At 38.0% G+C, this 23,769-nt stretch overlaps 2 protein-coding genes across 2 annotated transcripts; one reads left to right on the top strand and one right to left on the bottom strand.

The window, feature by feature from the left end:
* The first annotated feature begins 8,570 nt into the window (after window positions 1–8,570).
* On the top strand, window positions 8,571–19,773 carry LOC127122125 (uncharacterized). The gene is made up of 7 exons (XM_051052516.1): window positions 8,571–8,937; window positions 9,286–9,527; window positions 9,622–9,657; window positions 9,819–9,988; window positions 18,409–18,691; window positions 19,015–19,212; window positions 19,543–19,773. Exons 1-7 carry the CDS (start codon window positions 8,571–8,573, stop codon window positions 19,771–19,773), a joined length of 1,527 nt encoding a protein of 508 aa, XP_050908473.1.
* Window positions 19,774–21,043: 1,270 nt separating this feature from the next.
* LOC127118329 (E3 ubiquitin-protein ligase SINA-like 10) lies at window positions 21,044–23,463 on the bottom strand. Its single transcript, XM_051048502.1, has 4 exons — window positions 23,316–23,463; window positions 23,048–23,206; window positions 21,693–22,349; window positions 21,044–21,541 (listed from the first exon to the last, which is right to left on the bottom strand). The coding sequence occupies exons 1-4, from the start codon at window positions 23,388–23,390 to the stop codon at window positions 21,317–21,319; spliced, it is 1,116 nt and encodes a 371-aa protein (XP_050904459.1). The 5' UTR covers window positions 23,391–23,463; the 3' UTR covers window positions 21,044–21,316.
* Window positions 23,464–23,769: the final 306 nt, after the last annotated feature.

Here is a 23,769-nt window from a genome sequence, read left to right as displayed (position 1 = left end):
AATTTATAAATACGAAGAAGCCTTTCAAGAATTTCTGAAAAATGGAATAGGTAGGAGTATTATGGCATCCATGATTTATGGAGTCAGTCAGAACAATAAAAAGGGAATTGGGTATGATCCTAAGGAAGTTAAAACTTCATCTAATAACCAACTTAAATCTCCATTTTCATATCACTATACACACACAGAAGAACAAAAATTTGAAAATGCCAGAAAACCCAAAGTTATGAGAAACTCTGGGAAGACTAATCAAAGAGGACCCAAGAGATTCTGGGTACCAAAAGATAAGATTGTGTATGTTGCAGATATCCTATGCAGCAAAGTTCAGACACCAGTCATGGTACCTGGACTCTGGATGCTCGCGACACATGACGGGAAGAAAGTCTATGTTCCAAAGCCTGGAACTTAGAGATGCTGGATTCGTAGGTTTCGGAGGAGATCAGAAAGGAAGGATCAGAGGCTCCGGAACTATTGGTAATGGTACTCTTCCCTCTATATCTGATGTTCTTTACGTAGAAGGATTAATGCATAACTTGTTATCCATAAGTCAATTAAGTGATAACGGTTATGATGTAATCTTTAATCAAAAAACATGTAAAGCCATTAATCAGAACGATGGCTCTGTCCTTTTCACAGGCAAGAGGAAAAACAACATCTATAAAATTAATCTTTCTGATTTAAAAGAACAAAATGTTAAATGTCTGATGTCTGTTCATAAAGAGCAATGGGTGTGGCATAGATGCTTGGGCCACATTAGCATGAGGAAACTTTCTCAGCTAACTAAACTCGAGTTAGTCAGAGGCCTACCTAAACTGAAGTTTTCTTCAGATGCTCTGTGTGAAGCATGTCAGAAAGGAAAATTTTCAAAAACTTCCTTTAAAAAGAAAAATGTTGTTTCTACCTCTAAGCCTCTGGAACTTCTTCACATTGACTTATTTGGTCCTGTGAAAACAGCATCAGTTAATGGAAAGAAGTATGGACTAGTCATTGTTGATGATTACAGTCGCTGGACATGGGTAAAATTCCTAAAGCACAAGAGTGAGTCTCACTCTATATTCACTAGTTTCTGCTCCAAAGTGCAAAAAGAATTTGATGCTAAAATTGTTAGAGTCAGAAGTGATCATGGTGGAGAATTTGAAAACAAAGATTTTGAAGAATTATTTGACTCTAATGGAATATCCCATGATTTCTTCTGCCCTAGAACTCCACAACAAAATGGAGTTGTAGAGAGGAAGAATAGGACACTCCAAGAGATGGCTAGAACCATGATCAATGAAACTAATGTGGCAAAGAATTTTTGGGCAGAAGCTGTAAATACAGCGTGTTACATTCAGAATAGAATCTCTATAAGACCCATTCTGGAAAAGACTCCCTATGAACTGTGTAAAGGAAGAAAACCAAACATTTCATATTTTCATCCTTTTGGATGTTCTTGCTTTATTTTAAACACTAAAGAACATCTGAACAAGTTTGATTCCAAAGCACAGAAAGGTATTATGTTAGGATACTCAGAACGCTCTAAAGGCTACAGAGTATACAACACAGAAACCAAAATTGTGGAAGAATCAATTCATGTCAGATTTGATGATAAGCTTGACCCTGAAAAGTCAAAGCTAGTTGAAGATTTTGCAGATTTAGAAATCACCCTTGCAGGTTCTGATAAAGCTCCAGAAGCAACTGTCACTCAGAACTCTGAAGAAATTAAAACCCCAGAAATCCCAAAGAAAGTTAAAAGTCGTATCAACGTATCTGAAGATTTGATTCTGGGAAACAAGGACGAACCTGTCAGAACCAGATCTACCTTCAGAACCTCTGAAGATACTCCTCTGGGACTAGTGTCTCTGATTGAGCCTATGTCCTGTGATGAAGCACTTCAAGATAACGACTGGGTTTCAGCCATGCAAGAAGAACTAGATCAATTCACAAAGAATGATGTCTGGGATCTTGTTCCAAAACCCAGAGGCACTCACGTTATTGGAACCAGATGGGTATTCAGAAACAAGCTAAATGAGAAAGGAGAAGTCGTTAGAAACAAAGCTCGACTGGTAGCTCAAGGTTATAGTCAACAAGAAGGTATTGATTATAATGAAACTTTTGCTCCAATCGCAAGGTTAGAATCTATTCGTCTTCTTGTATCTTTTGCTATTAATCATTCTATTAAATTATATCAAATGGATGTCAAGAGTGCATTCCTTAATGGTTATATATCAGAAGAAGTGTATGTCAACCAACCTCCAGGTTTTGAAAATCCAAACTTTCCAGAACATGTTTTTAAACTTAAAAAATCTTTATATGGACTTAAACAAGCTCCCAGAGCTTGGTATGAACGTTTAAGCAACTTTCTTCTGGAACACAATTTTATCAGAGGGAAAGTTGACTCCACACTTTTCTGTAAGAACCTTAACAATGATCTCATTATATGCCAGATATACGTTGATGACATTATTTTTGGTTCAGTTAACGCCTCTGTTTGTCAAGAATTCTCTAAGTTAATGCAGGCAGAATTTGAAATGAGTCTAATGCAAGAACTAAAGTTCTTTCTGGGAATTCAAATTAACCAAACTTCAGAAGTTACATATGTTCATCAAAGCAAATATATTAAAGATGTTCTGAAGAAATTTGACATGGCTAACTGCAACTCTTCAAAAACTCCAATGCATCCAACATGCATTCTTGAAAAAGAAGAAGTAAGCTCAAAGGTTTGTCAGAAGCTCTATCGAGGTATGATAGGCTCTCTTCTCTATCTGACTGCTACTCGTCCTGATATTCTCTTTAGTGTCTGTCTCTGTGCCAGATTCCAATCAGATCCTAGAGAATCTCATTTAACAGCAGTTAAGAGAATTCTTAAGTATCTGAAAGGAACTCCTAACCTGGGCCTGATGTATAAGAAAACATCAGAGTATAGACTTTCTAGTTACTGTGATGCAGATTATGCAGGAGATAGACTAGAACGAAAAAGCACATCTGAAAATTGCCAGCTTCTGGGAAACAATCTAATCTCCTGGGCTAGCAAAAGACAGTCAACTATAGCTCTATCAACTGCAGAAGCAGAATATATCTCAGCATCACTGTGCACAACTCAGATGCTCTGGATGAAGCATCAGTTAGAAGATCTGCAAATTTTTTAGAGTAACATTCCTATCTTCTGTGATAATATTGCTGCCATTTGTCTAAGTAAGAATCCCATTCTACATTCCAGAGCTAAACACATTGAAATAAAACATCATTTTATCAGAGACTATGTTCAGAAAGGGATAGTAACATTGAAGTTCATTGATACAGATCATCAATGGGCAGATATCTTTACTAAGCCTCTAGCTGAAGATAGATTTCTTTTTATCTTAGAAAATCTGAACATTCAAAACTGTCCAGAATAAAGTGTGGCTCTGAAAATGTAAAATGAGACTCTGATGTAAACAAATGTATTTCTGCCTCTGACTCTGATACTTCTACTAGTTAAGAAGATATCTGAGTTAGAAATCTCCAGGAACCAATCCTTTGGTATTCCTGAAGATCAGATACATTAACACGTGGAGCACCTAGCGTCCAACCCTAGAACTTCTAGACAACTGTCCAGAAGAAGATCAAAGGTGAAACGTTTGAGATCTCCTCGAGCAGTGTGCATACTGTTGGGATTAGACATTCATTAATTAGCCTTAATCATTTCTCCCCCAAGCGTGCTTACTTGAGCTTTGTGCTAACGCAATATTATGTGTCGTTTTGCATGTGTTTTAACTTAGGGTATTTAAACACTTTTCTCACATTTCACACACTTATCACTCTCACTCACTCTAAAACCCTAAACCCTCTCTGAAGCGTCTCTCAACTACTCATCTTCATCTCCTTCTTCTTCAACCATGGACGCTCAACAACAAGAAGTTTTTAACTTCTCTCAACAAACGGAATCCACCACCACTGCCCAAACTTCAAGCATTTCAACTCCAATGGTTACAGGCGTTTCCATTACCCCTGTTTACAAAGAACCCCATATCCTTGATCGTTTACCTCACATCAACCTATCAACTCCCTTTGAGGGATTGGATGTGTTATGTGAAACACTGGTGGACTTTGACAACTTGAGAAGAAATGGCGTTGATCTTACTGAAGAACTTCGTCAACAAGGTTGGGAAAACTACTTCCAAAGGCTCTATGGTCCTGTTTACCCACTTCTCATCAAGGAGTTCTGGAGATTTGCAGATGCTGATGACCATTTCATCGTCTCTTTGTGTTGGGAGTAAAAATAGTAATTACTGAAGAGTCAATTGCTTCCTTGTTGAACATGGAGAAAGATGGAGGAAAAAGGATTTACAACATCAACCCAAGATCAAGGCGCGTTGCTGAAGTAATCAATCCAACCATCTTCAAACCCAACACTGAAGGAAATCCTTCAAAGAACAAAGAGCTGCATCAGAACCTCAGAGTGTGGCTCAAGATCATTCTGGGAACTATTCACCACCGCCCAGCCTCTAACTCCTCTGATTACATCAATGCAGATCAGAAGTGCATTCTGTATTGCATTCAGAAGGGTGTGAAGATCTGCCTTCCTGCACTTCTCTTCAGATATCTCAGAGATTCTGTAAGGGAAACCAGAAACAACATGAAGCCCAGATCCTACATCCCTCTGGGAAGATTGTTATATGATGTTTTCATCGAGAATGGGCTGGTAGATCATCTGGAGAAGGCCAAGCTGATGCTAGATCTGGCAATAGATACTAGGAAGCCTCTGAACGCCAGAAATCTCAAGAGTATGGGAATAATAAAGAAGATTCAAGTCAGACCCACGCTGGACACATCCTGGGATTCCTTGAAAGATCAGAGGAAGCTGCCTCATGGTCTTGCTAGGTTCTACAAGAATGAACCCAGAGATGCGGTTGCTATCTATCTTAATCGTCTGCTGGATGAAGGTGTTGACATCTCTGACTTCAGCCTCGACGATTGTCTAGATTCAGAAGAAGACTTCGTCAGATACAAGAGAGGTCTCTCTGAGAAGAAGATAACATCACAGGCAAAGAAGGCAAGACTTGGAGAATCCTCTGGAAGCAGATCTCCAGCTCCTCTGCAAATTTCTACTGGTACGTCTGTTCCTCCTATTTCCTCTGAACCTCTGATGGTTTCCTCTACCCCTTCCTCTAATCCTCTCCCAACACCACCTTTTTACAACCTCTGAAATCCCACCTTCAACCACCAGAACTTCACAACCTTCACCAATTTAAATATCGCCCGTACATTCATACCTCCTTCTGAACCTGAACAAATGAACCAAAGCACTTCCTCTTCATCATCTTCAGAACCAGAATCACCACCATACCTTTCTATCTCCTCTGACCAAGAATACTCTGACCCTGACTCCCCAACCTTAGCCCAAATTCATGCTCAAAACCTTGCTTCACAACAACAAACACAAACACAATCTGAAGCAACTTCACCTCCACCAGAACAAACAACCAACATTACTTCTGAAGACCAACCCTCTGAAACTCAACCCTCTGACCTCCACACCTCTGATATCCCACCTTCAAACATCTCCGCTGAATCTGAACCATTAGACTTAAACCCTCTTTACGCTTCACCCCAAAGATCTGAACCTCAACCTGAATCAGAAATTGAACCAGAACCTCTAACTCTAAATCTCAGCCCTCCAACATCTCCACCTCATACCTCTGAACCTGACCTTTCTATACCTACCCTTGAGGAAGCCATCATGCTGGTCGCAAGGGCTTCAGTACAAAAGGTCAAGTCTCTGACCACTAACTCTGAAGTCAGTGATGATCCTGACTCTGTAAGGACACACTGGAACAGAGTCATTGGCTGGATGACCTCTGAGGCTTTTAGACTGAAGAACATCTCTGAACAAGTCAGAAATGGCTACATCAGAGATGCTGAGGCAAGACTCCAGGAAAGACTTGCACGCGAAGCTGAAGCCAGAAGGCTAGAGGAAGAGAGATTAGCAAGAGAAGCTGAAGAAGAGGCTAGAAGGCTGGAAGAAGAAAGAGCAAGGGAAGCTGAAATCCTAAGGTTAAAGGAAGCTGAAGCTAAGGCTCTGGCGGATGCAGAAGCACTAGCTGCTGCTGAAGCTGAAGCACAGCAGGCTCTGACTCTGGGGGAGTCTTCTTCTGTTATCCCTATGGTTCTTCAGACTCTGAAAGAACTTAAGCAAGATCAGAATGAACTCCGTGCCAGAATGGATAAGCAAGACACTGTCAATGACAACATTCAGAACATGCTGGCTATGTTGCTTCAGAGAATGCCTCCGCCTCTGAACCCCTAGGCACTTAGGATTTTATTTTTATTGCTTGCCTGTTGTTTTTGTTTGCTTTCTCTGATTCTGATGTTTTTTTTTCCTGTTCTTGTTGCCTTTGTGCTTTTATCTAAATACAATGTTTTTCTCTTCAATTATTTATTTTGCTATGTCTTTTTGATTCTGACAAAAAGGGGGAGAAGTCATTATTAGCTCTGATGAAAATATTGTCTAAATACCTTAAGCATTCTGCAACATATTTAATAGCTCTGATGAAAATATTGTCTAATATCTTAAGCTTTCTGCAACATATTCTTCTTAAAAAATAAATCTATCTAACCTGGACTTAAGAAATTGCAGAAGGTATCAAGAAACCTCTTTACTTAGAAGCTCTGGTAAGAACTTCTGAACTCCCTAGCACTATCTCAGGGGGAGCCCTTGTCTATCTGATCTGATATTTTATATGTTTCATCTGCTAATTAAGATTGTTTTGTCATCATCAAAAAGGGGAGATTGTAAGAACAAAAATTGTTCTACAACAGATTCCTTGATTTTGATGATAACAAAGGATGAAACCAAAAATGGCACCCTAACGAAAAGTTTCTAAGTGTGCAGGGTTCTAAAGAAAGAAGGAAGAGATCTGATGATGTCATCAGATACAGAACCAGATCAGATACAAATTATCAGAAGATAAGAAGCATCTGAAGTAGAAACACGTTCAAGAAAGTCTAACTCTGAGCAAAACAGCAAAGTATCAGAAGCATCTGAACAAGAAGTAAGCTCTAGAAGTTCTGACTCTGATCAACGCTATCTCTAAACTCCAGAACTTATCAGCGCTATCTGAAGAATCCATCAGAACTCAAAAGAGATCAACATCAGAAGCAAGACTCCAAGACTCTCAGATACACGAAGACTCTGATCATAAAATTGCTAATTATGAAAGAGTAACGTTATAGTCAAGTAAAGATTTGCAAATGGATTTCCTAATACAAAAAGAGACGTTAATCTCCAATTTCAATAAAGAAGATACTATATGTGGTAAGTAGTCATTTCAAGGAGAGAAAGTTATCCTGCAGAAGCTATTTATGTTATGGCGTAAATTCATCTTATTACTCATCAGTTTCAACTACTACCTCACTGATCTATATAAAGGACTGCAAATCAACATTCAGCATATACATATACAAGGAAAAATTATACTGAAACATCAACGCTCAAGAAAACACTCGTGCTCTCTAAATCTTCACGAAGTTGTTGCTTATAACGTGAATCACTTTGTTCTTACTATTGTAATATTTGCTTTCTTAGAAGCACTTTAGATTACATAAATTTTTTATCTATTGTTTGTTTATTTCCTCAAGTGACTCTGTGTAGTCTGTATACTTGAGAGGACTAAGAGATCTTTCTCTTAGACGTTGTTTGTAATCTTTCAAGATTAGTGGATTAAGTCCTTGTTGAAGGCGAAATCACCTTGGCCGGGTGGACTGGAGTAGCTTTGTGTTATAAGCGAACCAGTATAAAATCATTGTGTGGTTTTCATTTTGAAAAAGCGCTTATTTTCTAAACAATTCAAACCCCCCCTTTCTTGTTTTTCTCACCTTCAGCTCCCTCACACCTTGGGGAGAAGTTATTACCACTGCAGCATATATGCTCAACAGGTGTCCAAATAAGAATCTGAAGGAAATTGTTCCTTTGGATAGGTGGACTGGAGATAAGTAAAGTGTAAGCCATTTGAAGGTGTTTGGTTATGTTTGTTATAAGCATATCCCATATGCTAAAAGAAGGAAGTTTGATGACATAAGCATAATTATGTTGCTTGTAGGGTACCATAGTACATGTGCTTATAAGCTTTATTGTCATGTCACTAACAACGTTGAATTCAGAAGAGATGTCATTGTGAAAGAACCAGAAGCGTGGGATTCGAACAAGTCTCAATCCAACTCGGGCGCAGTGTTCACATCTGAGTTAACTTCTGAAGATATTTCTGATTCAGAAGAAGAATATTCCTTTGAAGGAGATTCTGAGTCGGAAGAAGATTCGGAAGATGAGTCAGAGTCTGAAGGTGACTTTGATGCTGAAGAAGACTCTGAAAGTGAATCTGATTTTGATCTAGATTTTGATGATGATCCAAATTCTAGTGGTAATCATATCTCTGAAGGTGGACCAGACCTTGAAGGTAGTCTAACACTTGATATTGTTCCAACATCTGAAGAAGATTCTGAACAAGTTCAGAGATCATAAAGAATCAGGAAAATACTAAGAAGATTTGCAGAGATTGACATGTTACATGATATTGGGATAAACTCTGAATGGGGAAGTCATTTAGTATTCCATGTTGGTAGACTCTGAACCAGTAAGTACAAAAGAAGCTCTCAGGAAGAAAATGTGGCTGAAGGCCATGAAAGAAGAACTTGAGGCTATAGAAAGAAATAGAACTTGGGAGTTGACTAAGCTTCCAAAGGACAAGAAATCCATCAGTGTCAGGTGGGTTTACAAGGTGAAATTAAAGCCAGATGGATCAATTGGAAAACACAAAGCAAGCTTAGTAGCTAGAGGATTCCTACAAAAAATTGTACTATGTTACTTTGAAGTTTTTGCTCCTATAGCTAGACATGAAACAATCAGGCTAGCGACTGCTATAATTGCTAATCTGAATTGGACTTTGATGCATTTAGATGTGAAATCTGCATTTCTGAACAGTCTTTTACAAGAGGAAGTTTATGTATTACAACCTCCTGGATTTGTGAAAAAGAACCATGAAGGGATGGTGTACAATTTACATAAAGCCTTGTATGGATTGAAACAAGCTCCTAGAGCTTGAAATTTGAAAATTGATTCATTTTTCAAGCTTCGAGGATTCAGGATACGTGAGATGGAGCATGATGTTTATGTTCAACATACATTTGATAGCAATATGATTCTGGTGTGTCTCTATGTTGATGACATATTTCTAATAGGGAGTTGTTCATATGAGATAGTTAAGTTCAAGAAGATGATGTTGAATGAGTTTGAGATGACTGATCTATGAAATATGACATATTTTCTAGGGGTGGAGATTGTGTACTCTGACAAGGGTATAATCTTGCATCAGCTGAAGTATAAACTCGAGCTTCTGAAGAGATTTGAGCTGACGAATTGCAAGTCTACAATCACACCTGCTGAGGCAAATCACAAGTTGGATTCTAATGTTGAGGATGAAAATGTAAATGCTACAACTTTTAAACAGTTGGTAGGCTCATTTAGATATCTCTATAATACTAGACCTGATATTTGTTATGCAGTTGGAGTGGTGAGTAGGTTTATGAACAAACCAAAATGGTCTAAAGTATGAAGTTTTGTCCTTTCTAGTGTTGAAACTGAGTCATAGGTGATGTGTTATTCAGACTCTTATTGGTGTGGAGACAGAGTTGACAGAAGAAGTACTTCTGGATATCTGTTCAAATATCTGAGAGGTCCTGTTTCTTGGTGCTCCAAGAAGCAACCAGTGGTTGCATTGTCAACTTGTAAAGCTGAATACATTCCATGTGCTTTGACTGCTTGTCAAGTTATATAGATTCTGAACTTGTTGCATGATTTGAAGATCAAGGTGAGAAAGTCTGTGAAGTTGATGATTGATAACAAATCAACTATAAGCCTTGCCAAGAATCCAGTGTTGCATGGAAGAAGTAAGCATATTGGCACAGAGTTTCACTTTCTAAGGAACCAGATTCAGAATGGGGTGCTTGAAGTCGTGCACTATAGCACTCAGAAGTAGCTAGAAGATGTTCTGACTAAGGCTATCAAGACTGAATACTTTATCTAGTTGAGGGGTGGAATTTATGTTGTTGATTTTGATTAGCTGAATATAAATTAAGGATGGTGTTAGAAGTAACTCATTTTCAGTTTCATTTAAGTTTAATTTAGCTTGCATTTGAATTTTCATTTTGCCTTGGTTAGTATATAAACCAAATGTGGTTTTAGTTTGTAGACTTTTGATCAATAACAGAATTTCAATTTTTCTGTTAGAGTTTGTTGGAACTTTTCTCTCTCTTTCTCTCTCTTTTTTTTCATCTTTATCTTCTTTATCTCCTTTCTCTTGTGCACCAATATTTATGAAGTTCGGAGTATCTTCTCCAACCTAGAAAATAAAGTTCTTTTAGCATCCAAATAAATCAATGACTTTATGAAGTCCAGAGTATCTTCTCGAAAAACTATTTTCGGAGTATCTTATCCAACCTAGAAAATAAAGTTCTTTTAGCATCCAAATAAGATCAATGACTTTATGAAGTTAGGAGTATCTTCTCGAAAAACTATTTCTACATACTTTCAATTCTCGTTTTTGCAAAAACATATGCACACGAGTTTGCTTCCCTATTCGAATCTTACATGTTGTCACTTTAATTAATTTTAATCTTCTCCTGCAAGCTTTCAACGTTATTTTGTATGTTATGAACTATCACCAAAACCAACATTAGAAATTATTGATTCTCACACAGTTTTGGTTATAACATGATCTCAACTTGAGAGACTAGACCTAACATTTGTGTCTTTGCATCAAGTCTCACCCACCCTTGGAATGTCTTTGGAAAGCTCTTTTGTTCCTGTTGATTCCTTAGGATTGGCATTAATTTTAGAAAACAAATAATGTAATCATCTCTGTTGTTTTAATATGTTGGGTTGAAGAAATTCAACATCTGGACCAACATGTCATGTACGATGTCACGACATCAGGTCTGTGACATCGCACATGTGTAGGAAACTGAATTAATTAATTCAGTATATGTCATGGGATCAGCAAGGATATCTGGTGAATATCCTAACTCCCATGTGGAGGTCTTGAAGACTAAATCAGAATATATATAGGCTCTAAACATGGAGATATATATGGAGAGAGTTTAGGAACTTGAAGACCTTGTTTGTAGCAGAATTTTTCTGCTGAATTTGCAACAGCAAAGAACAAGTCTGCTGCAGTTTTCTGAAGGCCCAAATCCAGTTGGGTGATTAGGTTATAAATAGCTGATTGTAATCTAGTTTTTGTAAGCCTCTTAGAATGAATTTTTAGGGGTGTGTGTAAGGTAAACCTCCCAATCTGTGGGAAGGTTACCTTGTGTTTCTCAGTGGTAAACCTGAGAGTGTTTGTCACTCAAAGCCTGTAGGCAAGAGTGATTATGTTCTTGAATGAAGCTGTGAAGCAAGTTCAAGGTGTTTGCACATTACATTGTATTTGTAGTGATAGGAATGGAAACTGGAGGTTTCTATCTAGGAGTTCCTAGGTATAGATTGCATTGGGTAGGGATTAAGTGATGAGTTGTAAACGGGGGAGTTTAACTCTGAAATGATACTACTAATAGTGGATCTTCTTCCTGGCTTGGTAGCCCCCAGATGTAGGTCATGTTGGACTGAACTGGGTTAACAATTTCCTGTGTTTGTTTTCCTTCTGTATGATATAATCATGTCTGCCATAACTAAGGCATGTATTCCAGTCTGTTCATCAAGATAATAGCAGACCTGATACATAGCCTTCTGTTGGAATGTCAATCAGAATGTTTTGACATTCATCAACAACAGCACATACTGTTTAATAAGCTGATGAATTCAGTTCAGTATGTAGTGAAGTCTGGAGTTCAAGAGCACAACAGACCTGGCCAAAAGATCATTGTGAAACTGTCAAACTGGATGTCTTGACAGTTCTTCCAGTAAGCTGATACTGAAGTAGAGACTGGTTGGTCTTTTACAGTACAGCAAATTTAGCACAGTCTGTTTTCAGGAACCAAACAGACTTAGCATAGGGTTCTGGACTTGGATGTCAACCGGAATGTTGTGACATTCACTCACGACTGCATATGCTAAATTGTTGGATGGTTAGTTTTCTGTTTCAGGATTTTTCTCAGGCTATTCTTCAGGAATCCACCAGCTGATCTAAAATCTAGGAAACTAACAACTAAGCTACAATTAATGAACCTAACAAATAATCTATTTGTTAGCTCCTTAATAAGTGGAGATTAGTTTAACTTGTTACAACCTTTAATCTAGGAAATACAAGTACATGACCAACAAACTGGAACAATGTAACAGATGATGTCCAAAACAGGATTTAGACATCGTGCTGATAACTGTGTAGGAAAACAACAGTAGTGAATGTTATGGTGCACATAACTAAGTGTTCCTCCATTCTAGGATGACATAGAAGGAGAGGATGTGACACTGTGAAAGGGTGCACATTAGTACAGAGTGTAATAACTGTCTTGCTGTATTAGGTACAATGTTAGATCAGATGTCATGACTTGAAGTAGAACATCTGAATACTGACTACACCAGAATTTCAATTGGTATCAGAGCAGGCATCCTGTTCTGTCTCTGGATGAGATCCATGGGTGATACTTTCTGGTAGCTGGCAAGGAGTTATGTTAGTACTGAAGCTGGAACCTGTGTAAGGTTCTGTAATTCCCTGAATGGTCCCTTGAAATAGGTGGATGGACTGTTCATGACAGGAATGGTGTGTACCTGTCTCTGGAGGTTGGCTATTGGCCTGTGTGTGGGACAGTTGTGCCAGTACTAAAACACATTCAAACCTGGTATGGTCTTGGAGGCCAATCTGGTGAAGTGTGTGTTCATAGGTTGAGTTGTATTATGATTTCCGCTGCATAATACATGGCAAAACTCAAACTCTGATGTAGTTTCCCCTCATGTGGATGAAAGGCTGCTGTGTTCAAGATCTCATCATAATCTACTGAAGATGTCAAAGATACTTGAGTCCCCTCAAGTCCACTCATCATGACGTTCTCACTTCAGGATGGTAAGAGTCACTTAATCACTGATTCTCTTACTCTCTTGAGTAGTGTATATGAAGACCTTGAAGACCTTCAAGGAAGGTTTGTTCTAAGGAGGTGGAACCAATGTTCTATGTGATGTTAGAACATGTTGTTCAACAAGTATGCAGCTACTGGTTGAAGAGCAGATGTTTTTAGGGTCCAAACAATAAGATAATTCTGTTTGGAACCTACTCCTGACCTGGAAGAGGAGACATCTGTGTGTGCTAAGTTGACAAGAGCAGGGTCAACTGGGTGTGTGCTCAAGAAGGTCATCCCTAGAAGTTGAGCTGGTTGAGATGTGACATTGGCATACTCCTGCAGTTAGATCAGGATTGGATAGTTGTTCCCTGAAGTACTATGGTGTGTTGGAAGACAAGTCTCCTGGATGTTAGCAGTCAATAATGGGGTAACCTGATTGTGATATCATTTAAGGGGGTTGGAACCATGAATCTTGTTATTCAAACACCACGTTCAGAAGTGGCAGTTCTTACTAGGAGTGAGAATATGAAGATTCAGAGGTTGGTTGAGGTAATATGCTCTGGCAATGCATATCTACTATCGACTGGTGTTGTGTGTCTCACTAGTACTTATGGTCAGCTGAAGTCTGATTGGTGTGATTGGAGGAGTTAGTTGCCACTGGTAAGGGATGGTGGATGTCATGTTGAGACATTTGTGTACAATGCATGGATAATGGTGTGGAGTTTCCATGATTGATAATTTGAGGGGGAGTTTGGTTAACCTCCTCACGTTCGGTCAGCCTAGGGTCAGGTTGGCTGTTGATCTGTGTCACATGGGTTCTGGTTGATGTGTGACACATTTGCAAGGAAGGATTCATCTCTCTCATTCCTAAGGGTGAATCTAATCTGGAAAGAGTCTCAAGACTATTAAGGTGCTTGCAAGCAGAAGATGTTGACACAAGAAGAGTATTTTCAAAGTATTCTTATGGTGGAAGTATCTGAAGGGATGATTGGGAAAGGATTTAAGATCAATGTCTACTTGTGCCAAGTGCAAGTGTTTAATTGATTATCCTTGGAGCTCAAGATAACTGATGTTCTTAAAGATGTTGGAACATCACTTCTTCAAGACCCTGTGCAGAATCACAGGAAGGACAGTACATTGGCTTATGATCAATCTCTTTGGTGGCAGCAAAAGCATATGATCTCTGAAAAGGTTTCCTGGCAAGAAACATGTTCAGCCTTGGTATGTACAAGAAGAAGAAGACATCATAGTCTTGATGGTGGTTACTTGGATCAGTTTATGTCTGATCTAGGTAAGGAAGTGCATTAGCTTATGCACACTGTGAAGTCAAGAACAAGTGGCAGCAGTCTTGACATCATGGAAACAGCCTTGCCTTAGGATGTGGAATCCTTGGTAGAGCTGAAGGGTTAGTTTCTAACTGGTCCTTCTGAAGACTCATACATCAGAGTGTCTGATGTCTTTGGAGAAGAAGCAGTGATTCATCAAGGTGTGAGCTTGGATGACTTAACTGCAAACCTGCAGGATGGAGGTTGTTTACTCAAACTTGGTTCCACAATCAAGTCTATGAGAACATTGAACTCTTGTTCTGTGAAGGGAGGAAGTTCTTTCAAGTGGCAGAAGAAGGAGCTGAATTCAACAGCTAGATGTCAAAACACAATGTTGTGACATTTGGTTCAACATCAGACGCTTAGTTGGTGAAGTGGCACATCAACTTGAGATAGAAAGGTCTACAGGGTTGTAGATTGGATACTTCAAAAGCTTGAAGTTCTAGTCTCACTTGAAAGGTCAGAATATCTTTGGGAGAAGTCTGATAAATTTGGGGAGGTCAAAAAGCAGCATTTGACCTTTTCATATGAGGATTCATGAAGGAGGTAGTCAACCAGTGGCATTTGGTCTATCTCAGAAGTGAGTTCGAAGAATCAAGGTAATCAACATAAGGCAGCTGATTAGTCTTGAGGAAAGTCTGAGACAAATTACTTTTGAACAGAAAAGTATTAAGTTAAAGACAAAAGGAGAAGTTTTCTATTCATCCCTTGGAGCTTGTGGTAGGAGTTCTGAGTCATCTATGGAAGATTATCTCATGTAATGGGATGAAAAGGTTTATGTCCCAACTTATGTCTGGGTTCTTCTTGATCAAGCTGGTGACTCAGTGATATCTGAAGACTATCAGATGGTGTTCCCTGTTATGTGTGATGGATGTCCTAACGAATGTTAGAACATTTTGTGAAGTGGCCGTCTGTTCTGGTTAGAAGAGAGATTGACTCTGGGTGTGGATGTGTTCAACCAAGAGGGTTGATCAGAGGGTGCGCTCTTGAAGACATGAAGATGAGTCTTATGTTTTCCATTCATCAAGTGGGTTGAGTTCTTTTTGAATCAGGAAGAAGGTGAAGGTCCAACCAAGTTGGATATGTGTGACCTCCAAGAGAGTAGGTGGTCCATGACCGGGGGAGTTGTGCCTTTGTGCTGCAAGCAATCACCAAGCTTGTGGTCTATGTGTTCCCAGATGACTAGGTAGTTATCAGGATGCTGTGATGTGCAGCAAGGCTGAGTGAGCAGAAGAATGTCTGACCGGATGTCATGACATTGCCCTGGACAGTGCTGTTAATTCCTTCTGAATCTTAAAGACATTAGGAATTATAAGGGTGATGTGGCTAAGTCTGATAAACCAGAATAAGCCTGTTGGCTACAGCTGTGTGGTACAGGGGGAGTAACCATCAACTGAAGTGTGAAAAGTTGGTTGTAGCAGTGCTAGGTGTCAAGTATCTACTGGAGGTATGACAGAGGTCTTGTTGAATACTGGCTGAATGCAGGAATGTTAAGACATCGCGTGCAACGTGTCTGACTGCATATATGGAATGGTCTCCATGCACTGGAACGGCTGTTTTGGAAAAGAAACAGTCAAGAGCTATAAAAGGTATTCAAAGATAGTCTGAGATTTTGTTGGTGATTCTCTGACTGTTTCTCAGCAAAAATAAATGCATCTTGACCAAGCATTTATTTCTACCGGAAATTCCTAGGCACGGGCTGGACTATTTAAAGGATGCAATAGCCCTCTTCCTCTCACAAGAAAATCACTCCATTCTCAGAATCATGGGGTATGTTAAGGTTTGGGCAAGCTGCGCCTGGATCTGGTTTTGTGAAGGGTGCCTTTACAAATGTTTAGCTAAAAAGGGGGAGAGAAAATATAGTCCTAGGGTTGAGAAAGCCAACTGTGGATGTGGCAGCAAACAGAAGTTGGCATCAGGCACAAAATCCACCAACTGGGTTTACCACTTGTGTCTTGTGATCTGAGTTAAGAAGACAGTTGTGCCTTGTGATCTGAGTTACATTGTCTATGTACTCAGCATTACATATTCTTCTGGAAGCTCTCCGGTTGAGGGGAAGGGTTCTGGTACAACTGAGTATTGTCCCCCTTCTTCCCTATGTACACCAACTTTGGTGTTTGTGGTGGTGGAGCCAATGACGGAGATGAAGAGCATTCCCAAATTGGGATGTTTTGTCCAGTGTATTGTTTATTTGTTTTAGCTAAAATTTGCCAAAGGGGGAGATTGTTGATTCCTTAGGATTGGCATTAATTTTAGAAAACAAATAATGTAATCATCTCTGTTGTTTTAATATGTTGGGTTGAAGAAATTCAACATCTGGACCAACATGTCATGTACGATGTCACGACATCAGGTCTGTGACATCGCACATGTGTAGGAAACTGAATTAATTAATTCAGTATATGTCATGGGATCAGCAAGGATATCTGGTGAATATCCTAACTCCCATGTGGAGGTCTTGAAGACTAAATCAGAATATATATAGGCTCTAAACATGGAGATATATATGGAGAGAGTTTAGGAACTTGAAGACCTTGTTTGTAGCAGAATTTTTCTGCTGAATTTGCAACAGCAAAGAACAAGTCTGCTGCAGTTTTCTGAAGGCCCAAATCCAGTTGGGTGATTAGGTTATAAATAGCTGATTGTAATCTAGTTTTTGTAAGCCTCTTAGAATGAATTTTTAGGGGTGTGTGTAAGGTAAACCTCCCAATCTGTGGGAAGGTTACCTTGTGTTTCTCAGTGGTAAACCTGAGAGTGTTTGTCACTCAAAGCCTGTAGGCAAGAGTGATTATGTTCTTGAATGAAGCTGTGAAGCAAGTTCAAGGTGTTTGCACATTACATTGTATTTGTAGTGATAGGAATGGAAACTGGAGGTTTCTATCTAGGAGTTCCTAGGTATAGATTGCATTGGGTAGGGATTAAGTGATGAGTTGTAAACGGGGGAGTTTAACTCTGAAATGATACTACTAATAGTGGATCTTCTTCCTGGCTTGGTAGCCCCCAGATGTAGGTCATGTTGGACTGAACTGGGTTAACAATTTCCTGTGTTTGTTTTCCTTCTGTATGATATAATCATGTCTGCCATAACTAAGCATGTATTCCAGTCTGTTCATCAAGATAATAGCAGACCTGATACATAGCCTTCTGTTGGAATGTCAATCAGAATGTTTTGACATTCATCAACAACAGCACATACTGTTTAATAAGCTGATGAATTCAGTTCAGTATGTAGTGAAGTCTGGAGTTCAAGAGCACAACAGACCTGGCTAAAAGATCATTGTGAAACTGTCAAACTGGATGTCTTGACAGTTCTTCCAGTAAGCTGATACTGAAGTAGAGACTGGTTGGTCTTTTACAGTACAGCAAATTTAGCACAGTCTGTTTTCAGGAACCAAACAGACTTAGCATAGGGTTCTGGACTTGGATGTCAAACGGAATGTTGTGACATTCACTCACGACTGCATATGCTAAATTGTTGGATGGTTAGTTTTCTGTTTCAGGATTTTTCTCAGGCTATTCTTCAGGAATCCACCAGTTGATCTAAAATCTAGGAAACTAACAACTAAGCTACAATTAATGAACCTAACAAATAATCTATTTGTTAGCTCCTTAATAAGTGGAGATTAGTTTAACTTGTTACAACCTTTAATCTAGGAAATACAAGTACATGACCAACAAACTGGAACAATGTAACAGATGATGTCCAAAACAGGATTTAGACATCGTGCTGATAACTGTGTAGGAAAACAACAGTAGTGAATGTTATGGTGCACATAACTAAGTGTTCCTCCATTCTAGGATGACATAGAAGGAGAGGATGTGACACTGTGAAAGGGTGCACATTAGTACAGAGTGTAATAACTGTCTTGCTGTATTAGGTACAATGTTAGATCAGATGTCATGACTTGAAGTAGAACATCTGAATACTCACTACACCAGAATTTCAGTTCCGCCTACTACTAAGAACCATAAAAGTGTGACTGAAGGCCATAAAAGAATAACTTGAGACTATAGAAAGAAACAAGACTTGGGAGTTTACTAAGCTTCCAAAGTATAAGAAATCGATCATTTTCAGATGGGTTTACAAGGTGAAACTAAATTCAGATAGATCAATTGTCAAACATAAAGCAAGGTTAGTAGCTAGAGGAATCCTACAAAATTCTCGACTAGATTACTTTGAAGTGTTTGCTCTTATAGCTAGAAATGAAACAATCAGACGGGTGATTATAACAGTTGCTAATCGGAATTGGCCTTTGATGCATTTAGATGTAAAATATGCATTTCTGAATGGTCCTTTACAATGGGAAGTTTATGTATCACAACCTCCTGGATTTGTGAAAAAGAATCATGAAGGGATGGTGTATATGTTACATAAAGCCGTGTATGGACTTAAAAAGCTCATATATCCTGGAATTTGAAAATTGATTCATTTTTCAAACTTCAAGGATTCAGGAAATGTGAGATGGAGTATGGTGTTTATGTTTAGCATACATCTGATAGCAATATGATTTTGGTGTGTCTCTATGTTGATGAGATATTGCTAATAGGGAGATGTTCAAATGAGATAGCTAAGTTCAAGAAGGTGTTGATGAATGAGTTTGAGATGAATGATCTAGGAAATATGTCATATTTTTTAGGGATGGAGATTACGTAATCTAACAAGGGTATAATATTGCATCAGCTGAAGTATGAACTTAAGTTTCTGAAGAAATTTGAGTTGACGAATTGCAAGTCTGTAATCACACCTGTTGAGACAAATCACAAGTTGGATTCTGATGTTGAGGGTGATGATGTAGATGTTATAACTTTTAAACAGTTGGTAGGCTCATTGGGATATCTCTGTAATACCGGGCCTGATATTTACTATGCAGTTGGAGCGGTGAGTAGGTTTATGAATAAACCAAAGTGGTCACACTAACAAGTGATTGTCAGGATACTGAGGTATGTTAAGGGGACTCTGAAAAATGGAGTTTTATTCCCTTCTGGTGTTGAAACTGATTCAGAGCTGATGTGTTATTCATACTCTGATTGGTGTGGAGACAGAGTTGACAGAAGAAGTACTTATGAATATTTGTTCAAATATATGGGAGGTCATATTTCTTGGTGCTCCAAGAAGCAACCAGTGGTTGTATTGTCAACCTGTGAAGCTGAATACATTGCAGGTGTTTTGACTACTTGTTAAGTTGTATGGATTCTGAACTTGCTGCAGGATCTGAAGATCAAGGTGAGAAAGCCTGTGAAGTTGATGATTGACAACAAATCAGCTATAAGCCTTGCCAAGAATCCAGTGATTCATGGAAGAAGCAAGCACATTGACACGAAGTTTCATTTTCTGAGGAACCAGGTTCAAAATAAGGTGCTTGAAGTCGTGCACTGTAGTACTCAGAAACAGTTGACAGATGTTCTTACTAAGGCTATCAAGATTGAATATTTTATCTAGTTGAGGAATGAAATTGGTATTGTTGATTTTGATTAGCTGGATATGAATTAAGGATGGTGTTAGAAGTAACTCATTTTCATTTTCAATTTCGTTTAAGTTTAATTTAGCTTGCATTTAAATTTGTATTTTGTCTTGGTTAGTATATAAACCAAATGTGGTTTTAGTTTGTAATAGACTTTTGATCAATAACAAAATTTCAATTTTTCTATTAGAGTTTGTTAGAACTTTTATCTCTCTCTTGTCTCTCTTCCATCTTCATCTTCTTCATCTTATTCCTCTTGCGCACCAACATTTATGAAGTTCGGAGTATCTTCTCCAACCTATAAAATAAAGTTCTTTTAGCATCCAAATAAATCAATGACTTTATGAAGTTCGGAGTATCTTCTCAAAAAACTATTTTCTACATACTTTCAATTCTCGCTTTTGCAAGAGCATCTATACTTTCAATTCTCGCTTTTGCAAGAGCATCTATACTTTCAATTCTCACTTTTGCAAGAGCATCTGCACACGAGTTTGCTTCACTATACCACTCTTACATGTTGGGCATTTGAAACCACTTTAATTAATTTTAATCTTCTCAACTTTCAACTTTATGTTGCATGTTATGAACTATCACCAAAATCTAACATTAAAAATGATTGATTCTCAAACAATCTTGGTTCTAACACGATCTCAACTTAAGAGACTAGACCTAACATTTGTGTCTTTGCATCAAGTCTCACCCACCCTTGGAATGTCTTGAGCATGAACACACATGTTCTCTAGAAATTTGGAAAGCTCTTTTGTTCCGCCTACTACTAAGAACCATTAGTAATGTTGTTGATACTTGCCTCCAAGCCACACCACATCTATCATAAGGTTTATTTCCTTTTACTCCATTATTAAAAATTGTCATTATTGACATTTAATGGTAAATTAAAACTGAATTCATTATTCTGATCCTGAGTTATTATAATCTCCCTTCTCTTCTTCCTCATCTAACACTTCGATTAATTTCCCATATTCAGAATTTCATCCTCACACCATAACATACTCTTCCATAGGTAAAAAAAAAACCTTTTTCATCCTTAGCAGAATTTCATCCTAACACCTTTGATTAGAAAAAACCTGTGTTAACCAACCATATCATACTCTTCCATAGATTAAAAAAAAACATTTTATCTTCTACCTCTACCCTGCATAACTCAACTATGTAAATTACCACACTCACAGAATCATACATAACTCTTAATTTCTTTTATGTTCACCACTTTTTTTAAGACGTAGGGAGTGGATTCAAATCACTTTTTTCTTATCGATCAGAATACAATACTTTGGTGCTGTATTAAGCTTCAAAAAGACTATACTACAAGAGTCATTACATCTTTTTGCAAGAGAAATAGACTACAATTTGAGCTAATGTTAAACCTACATCTATTTCTTCAGTTACAGAAAATCACACCCAGCAAAAGATCATTACACGGCTCAAGCAAAATAAACACAAAAAAGCACAAATCAGATCCTTAAACATGAGGTGCAAAAGTATAATGTTGGATCTTAACTTCTAGGGGAGGCAGAGAGTGAGATGAAGCATTGACATCTCTTTGATGTTGTAATTGGCAAGGGTCTGGCTGTCATCTAGCTGCTGATTGTCAAAGTACAGACGTTGCGTGTGCACCAGGAAGCCTTCCTTGTCAAGAATCCTCTCCTTAACATTGGCTATCGTATCAGAACTTTCAACCATCAGGGTGATCACCTTTCCAGTCAGGGTCTCGATGAGTATTTTCACCTGCACCGCAATTTCCAACACATTAATTAATGATAAAACTGATAGAAAGAAAACAAAAGCTCTTGCAACTCTTATTACAGCTCAACAAGGCAACCGGATTAATTTCATGAATAAACTAGTAAAGTAATGAAAAGGAGAAAACAGGAGGTACCTTGGGGGTTATGCATATTTCTAGTTTGAGAGGATCAGAAGAACTAAAATAACCAATTGGAATCACGAGGAACTCGGATGAACGAGTTGCTAGAGTAGCCTGTTGGACATTCTTCGGAAAAGAATGTAACTTCAGCAGACTGCCAAACTTAGACTTGGCCAATATATCATAACTATATCCAGACTCGGAAGAAGAGTTAGGATCGATGCAGCTAATATTGACTGCATTTCCCATATTCATGACAATACTATTATTGAGAGTATATAGTCTGCCATCATTTTCCTCTTGGAGAACCACGGCTCCATCATTAGGCTTCAAGGAGACAACGAAGGGGTGGCCATAAGAAAATTCAATCAGAGAATCGCAGTGTTCACGGTTGAAATGGTTGTACAACACTTCTAATGGGGCAACCAAATCACAACCTGAAAGGGGACAATAACATGGCACATAGATGCATTCTTCTCCATGCTTTCTCTTTCTAGGGTAACTAATTGTCTCCCTACAACCATATTTTTCATTCGGGCATGACATCTTGATAGATTGCAATTGATCCTCAAATTCTCTACAAGGTTTTAAGCTAATTTGTTTTGAGCACTTGTCACACTTGTTCCCGAGTTTATCACAGCAAGTTGAGCAAACAATATGACCATTATCACACTGAATTGCAACATAAAAATTAATGATCAATTAGACTTTGAACAAAATAAAATAAGATGTTTCTTTGATAGGCTTAAAAGCATGTTATGCATTCAAAAGCATCCCAATTTGTTTTCTCTGCAAAATCTGTGCATTTAAGAGGGGGATTGCAGCCAGTCCCCAGAACAGTATAGCTGGTAGCTGTGTATTTTATATCGAATTTTAGGGAAACAATCCAACAAGTGCGTATCAGACTATAATGCATACGTACGGGTACGCTACCTGGGGTACCTCCTGGTACCCGTACGGAATACTGCATTTTTAAAAAAATTAAGGTAAGAACTATATTGTTCGGTTCACAATATGACATCTCTACAAAAGTTTTAAAAAATCTAAAATAGTGTTAAGATACATTAAGAAAGAAATTAAAATTCATAAGTATATTAGACTGATATATGAGAAAATCACAAATTTCACTCAAAACCGAATAATGAGTATCTGGTGCGGTTCTGGTACTTTACCATTTTAGAAGTACGCATATTTCACATGTTAAAGACATTCATAGTTTACTAATCAAAGACTCAAAGGCCATTGTTACAAATATTATAATCAAAACCCTAACTAAGTAGAGTATCACATTTTAATGACAGGAAACATGATGCATGTATGAAAACAAGTTAACTATTCTCAAAGAAAAAGGAAAGGTTTGAAATGGTAACCTGAAAAACGGGAATGGTCAAGAGGTGAAGACAAACGCAACAATCAAATGCGTGTGGGTTGGAAATCTTGACATGCAGTGAGTTATTCATACGAACTTCTTTTGTGGAATCAACGCTCTTTTCAGAGTCTATGTTGCATGGCTCCATTACACGATCAGACTAACAATGAATCAGTGATCAAACAAATTACAACATTAATCTATGATATAAAAAATGAGAGAAATCAAAGTTGTGATGAAGAAATAACAACAATCAACCGAAAACTCACCGAGATACTTGACATTCTTGAAGCTTTGAGAGGGATTGGGGTTTTTGGTCTTCCGTAGTTCAATGTTGCTTTCATGGGTCTTGACTCTTGAACTCGCTTTTAAAACAATAAATCCCACACATAATGTTTACTTTGTGTTTTTTTTCTCTCATTAAACTACTAGTACTCGGTTGCTTTCGTGGACTCATATCGACACGTCTATATTAAAATTTTAAAAAGAAAATAATTATAGTTCTTTTTTAAATTCACTTTTATTATTATTATAAATCTTTGGTAGAAATTTTAACAAAATTAATTACGTTTGTAATTAATCTATAAAAAAAATTGATTGAACTAGGTCTTTTAGCAAAGAATAGATATAAAGAATATTGTGCATGCACTATGATGATAAAGTGCATGCACTCTTGATCTTCATGCAATTCTAGAATCTCTTCATTAATCTAAAGATCTTGTT

Source organism: Lathyrus oleraceus, chromosome 2 (assembly GCF_024323335.1).
Source record: "Lathyrus oleraceus cultivar Zhongwan6 chromosome 2, CAAS_Psat_ZW6_1.0, whole genome shotgun sequence".
NCBI lineage: Eukaryota > Viridiplantae > Streptophyta > Magnoliopsida > Fabales > Fabaceae > Lathyrus > Lathyrus oleraceus.
This window is presented reverse-complemented; position numbering and strand designations above follow the sequence as displayed.

Coding starts and splice junctions, on each gene's coding strand:
- LOC127122125 (XM_051052516.1), top strand. CDS start 8,571: ATGTTGGTAGACTCTGAACCAGTAAGTACAAAAGAAGCTCTCAGGAAG. Junction 9,528..9,621: donor TTTGTTATGCAGTTGGAGTG/GTGAGTAGGTTT, acceptor TGTGTTATTCAG/ACTCTTATTGGTGTGGAGAC. Junction 18,692..19,014: donor AAAAGAATCATGAAGGGATG/GTGTATATGTTA, acceptor ATATTGCATCAG/CTGAAGTATGAACTTAAGTT.
- LOC127118329 (XM_051048502.1), bottom strand. CDS start 23,390: ATGAAAGCAACATTGAACTACGGAAGACCAAAAACCCCAATCCCTCTC. Junction 23,207..23,315: donor CAAGAATGTCAAGTATCTCG/GTGAGTTTTCGG, acceptor ATTCATTGTTAG/TCTGATCGTGTAATGGAGCC. Junction 21,542..21,692: donor AAATATGCATAACCCCCAAG/GTACCTCCTGTT, acceptor ATTGCGGTGCAG/GTGAAAATACTCATCGAGAC.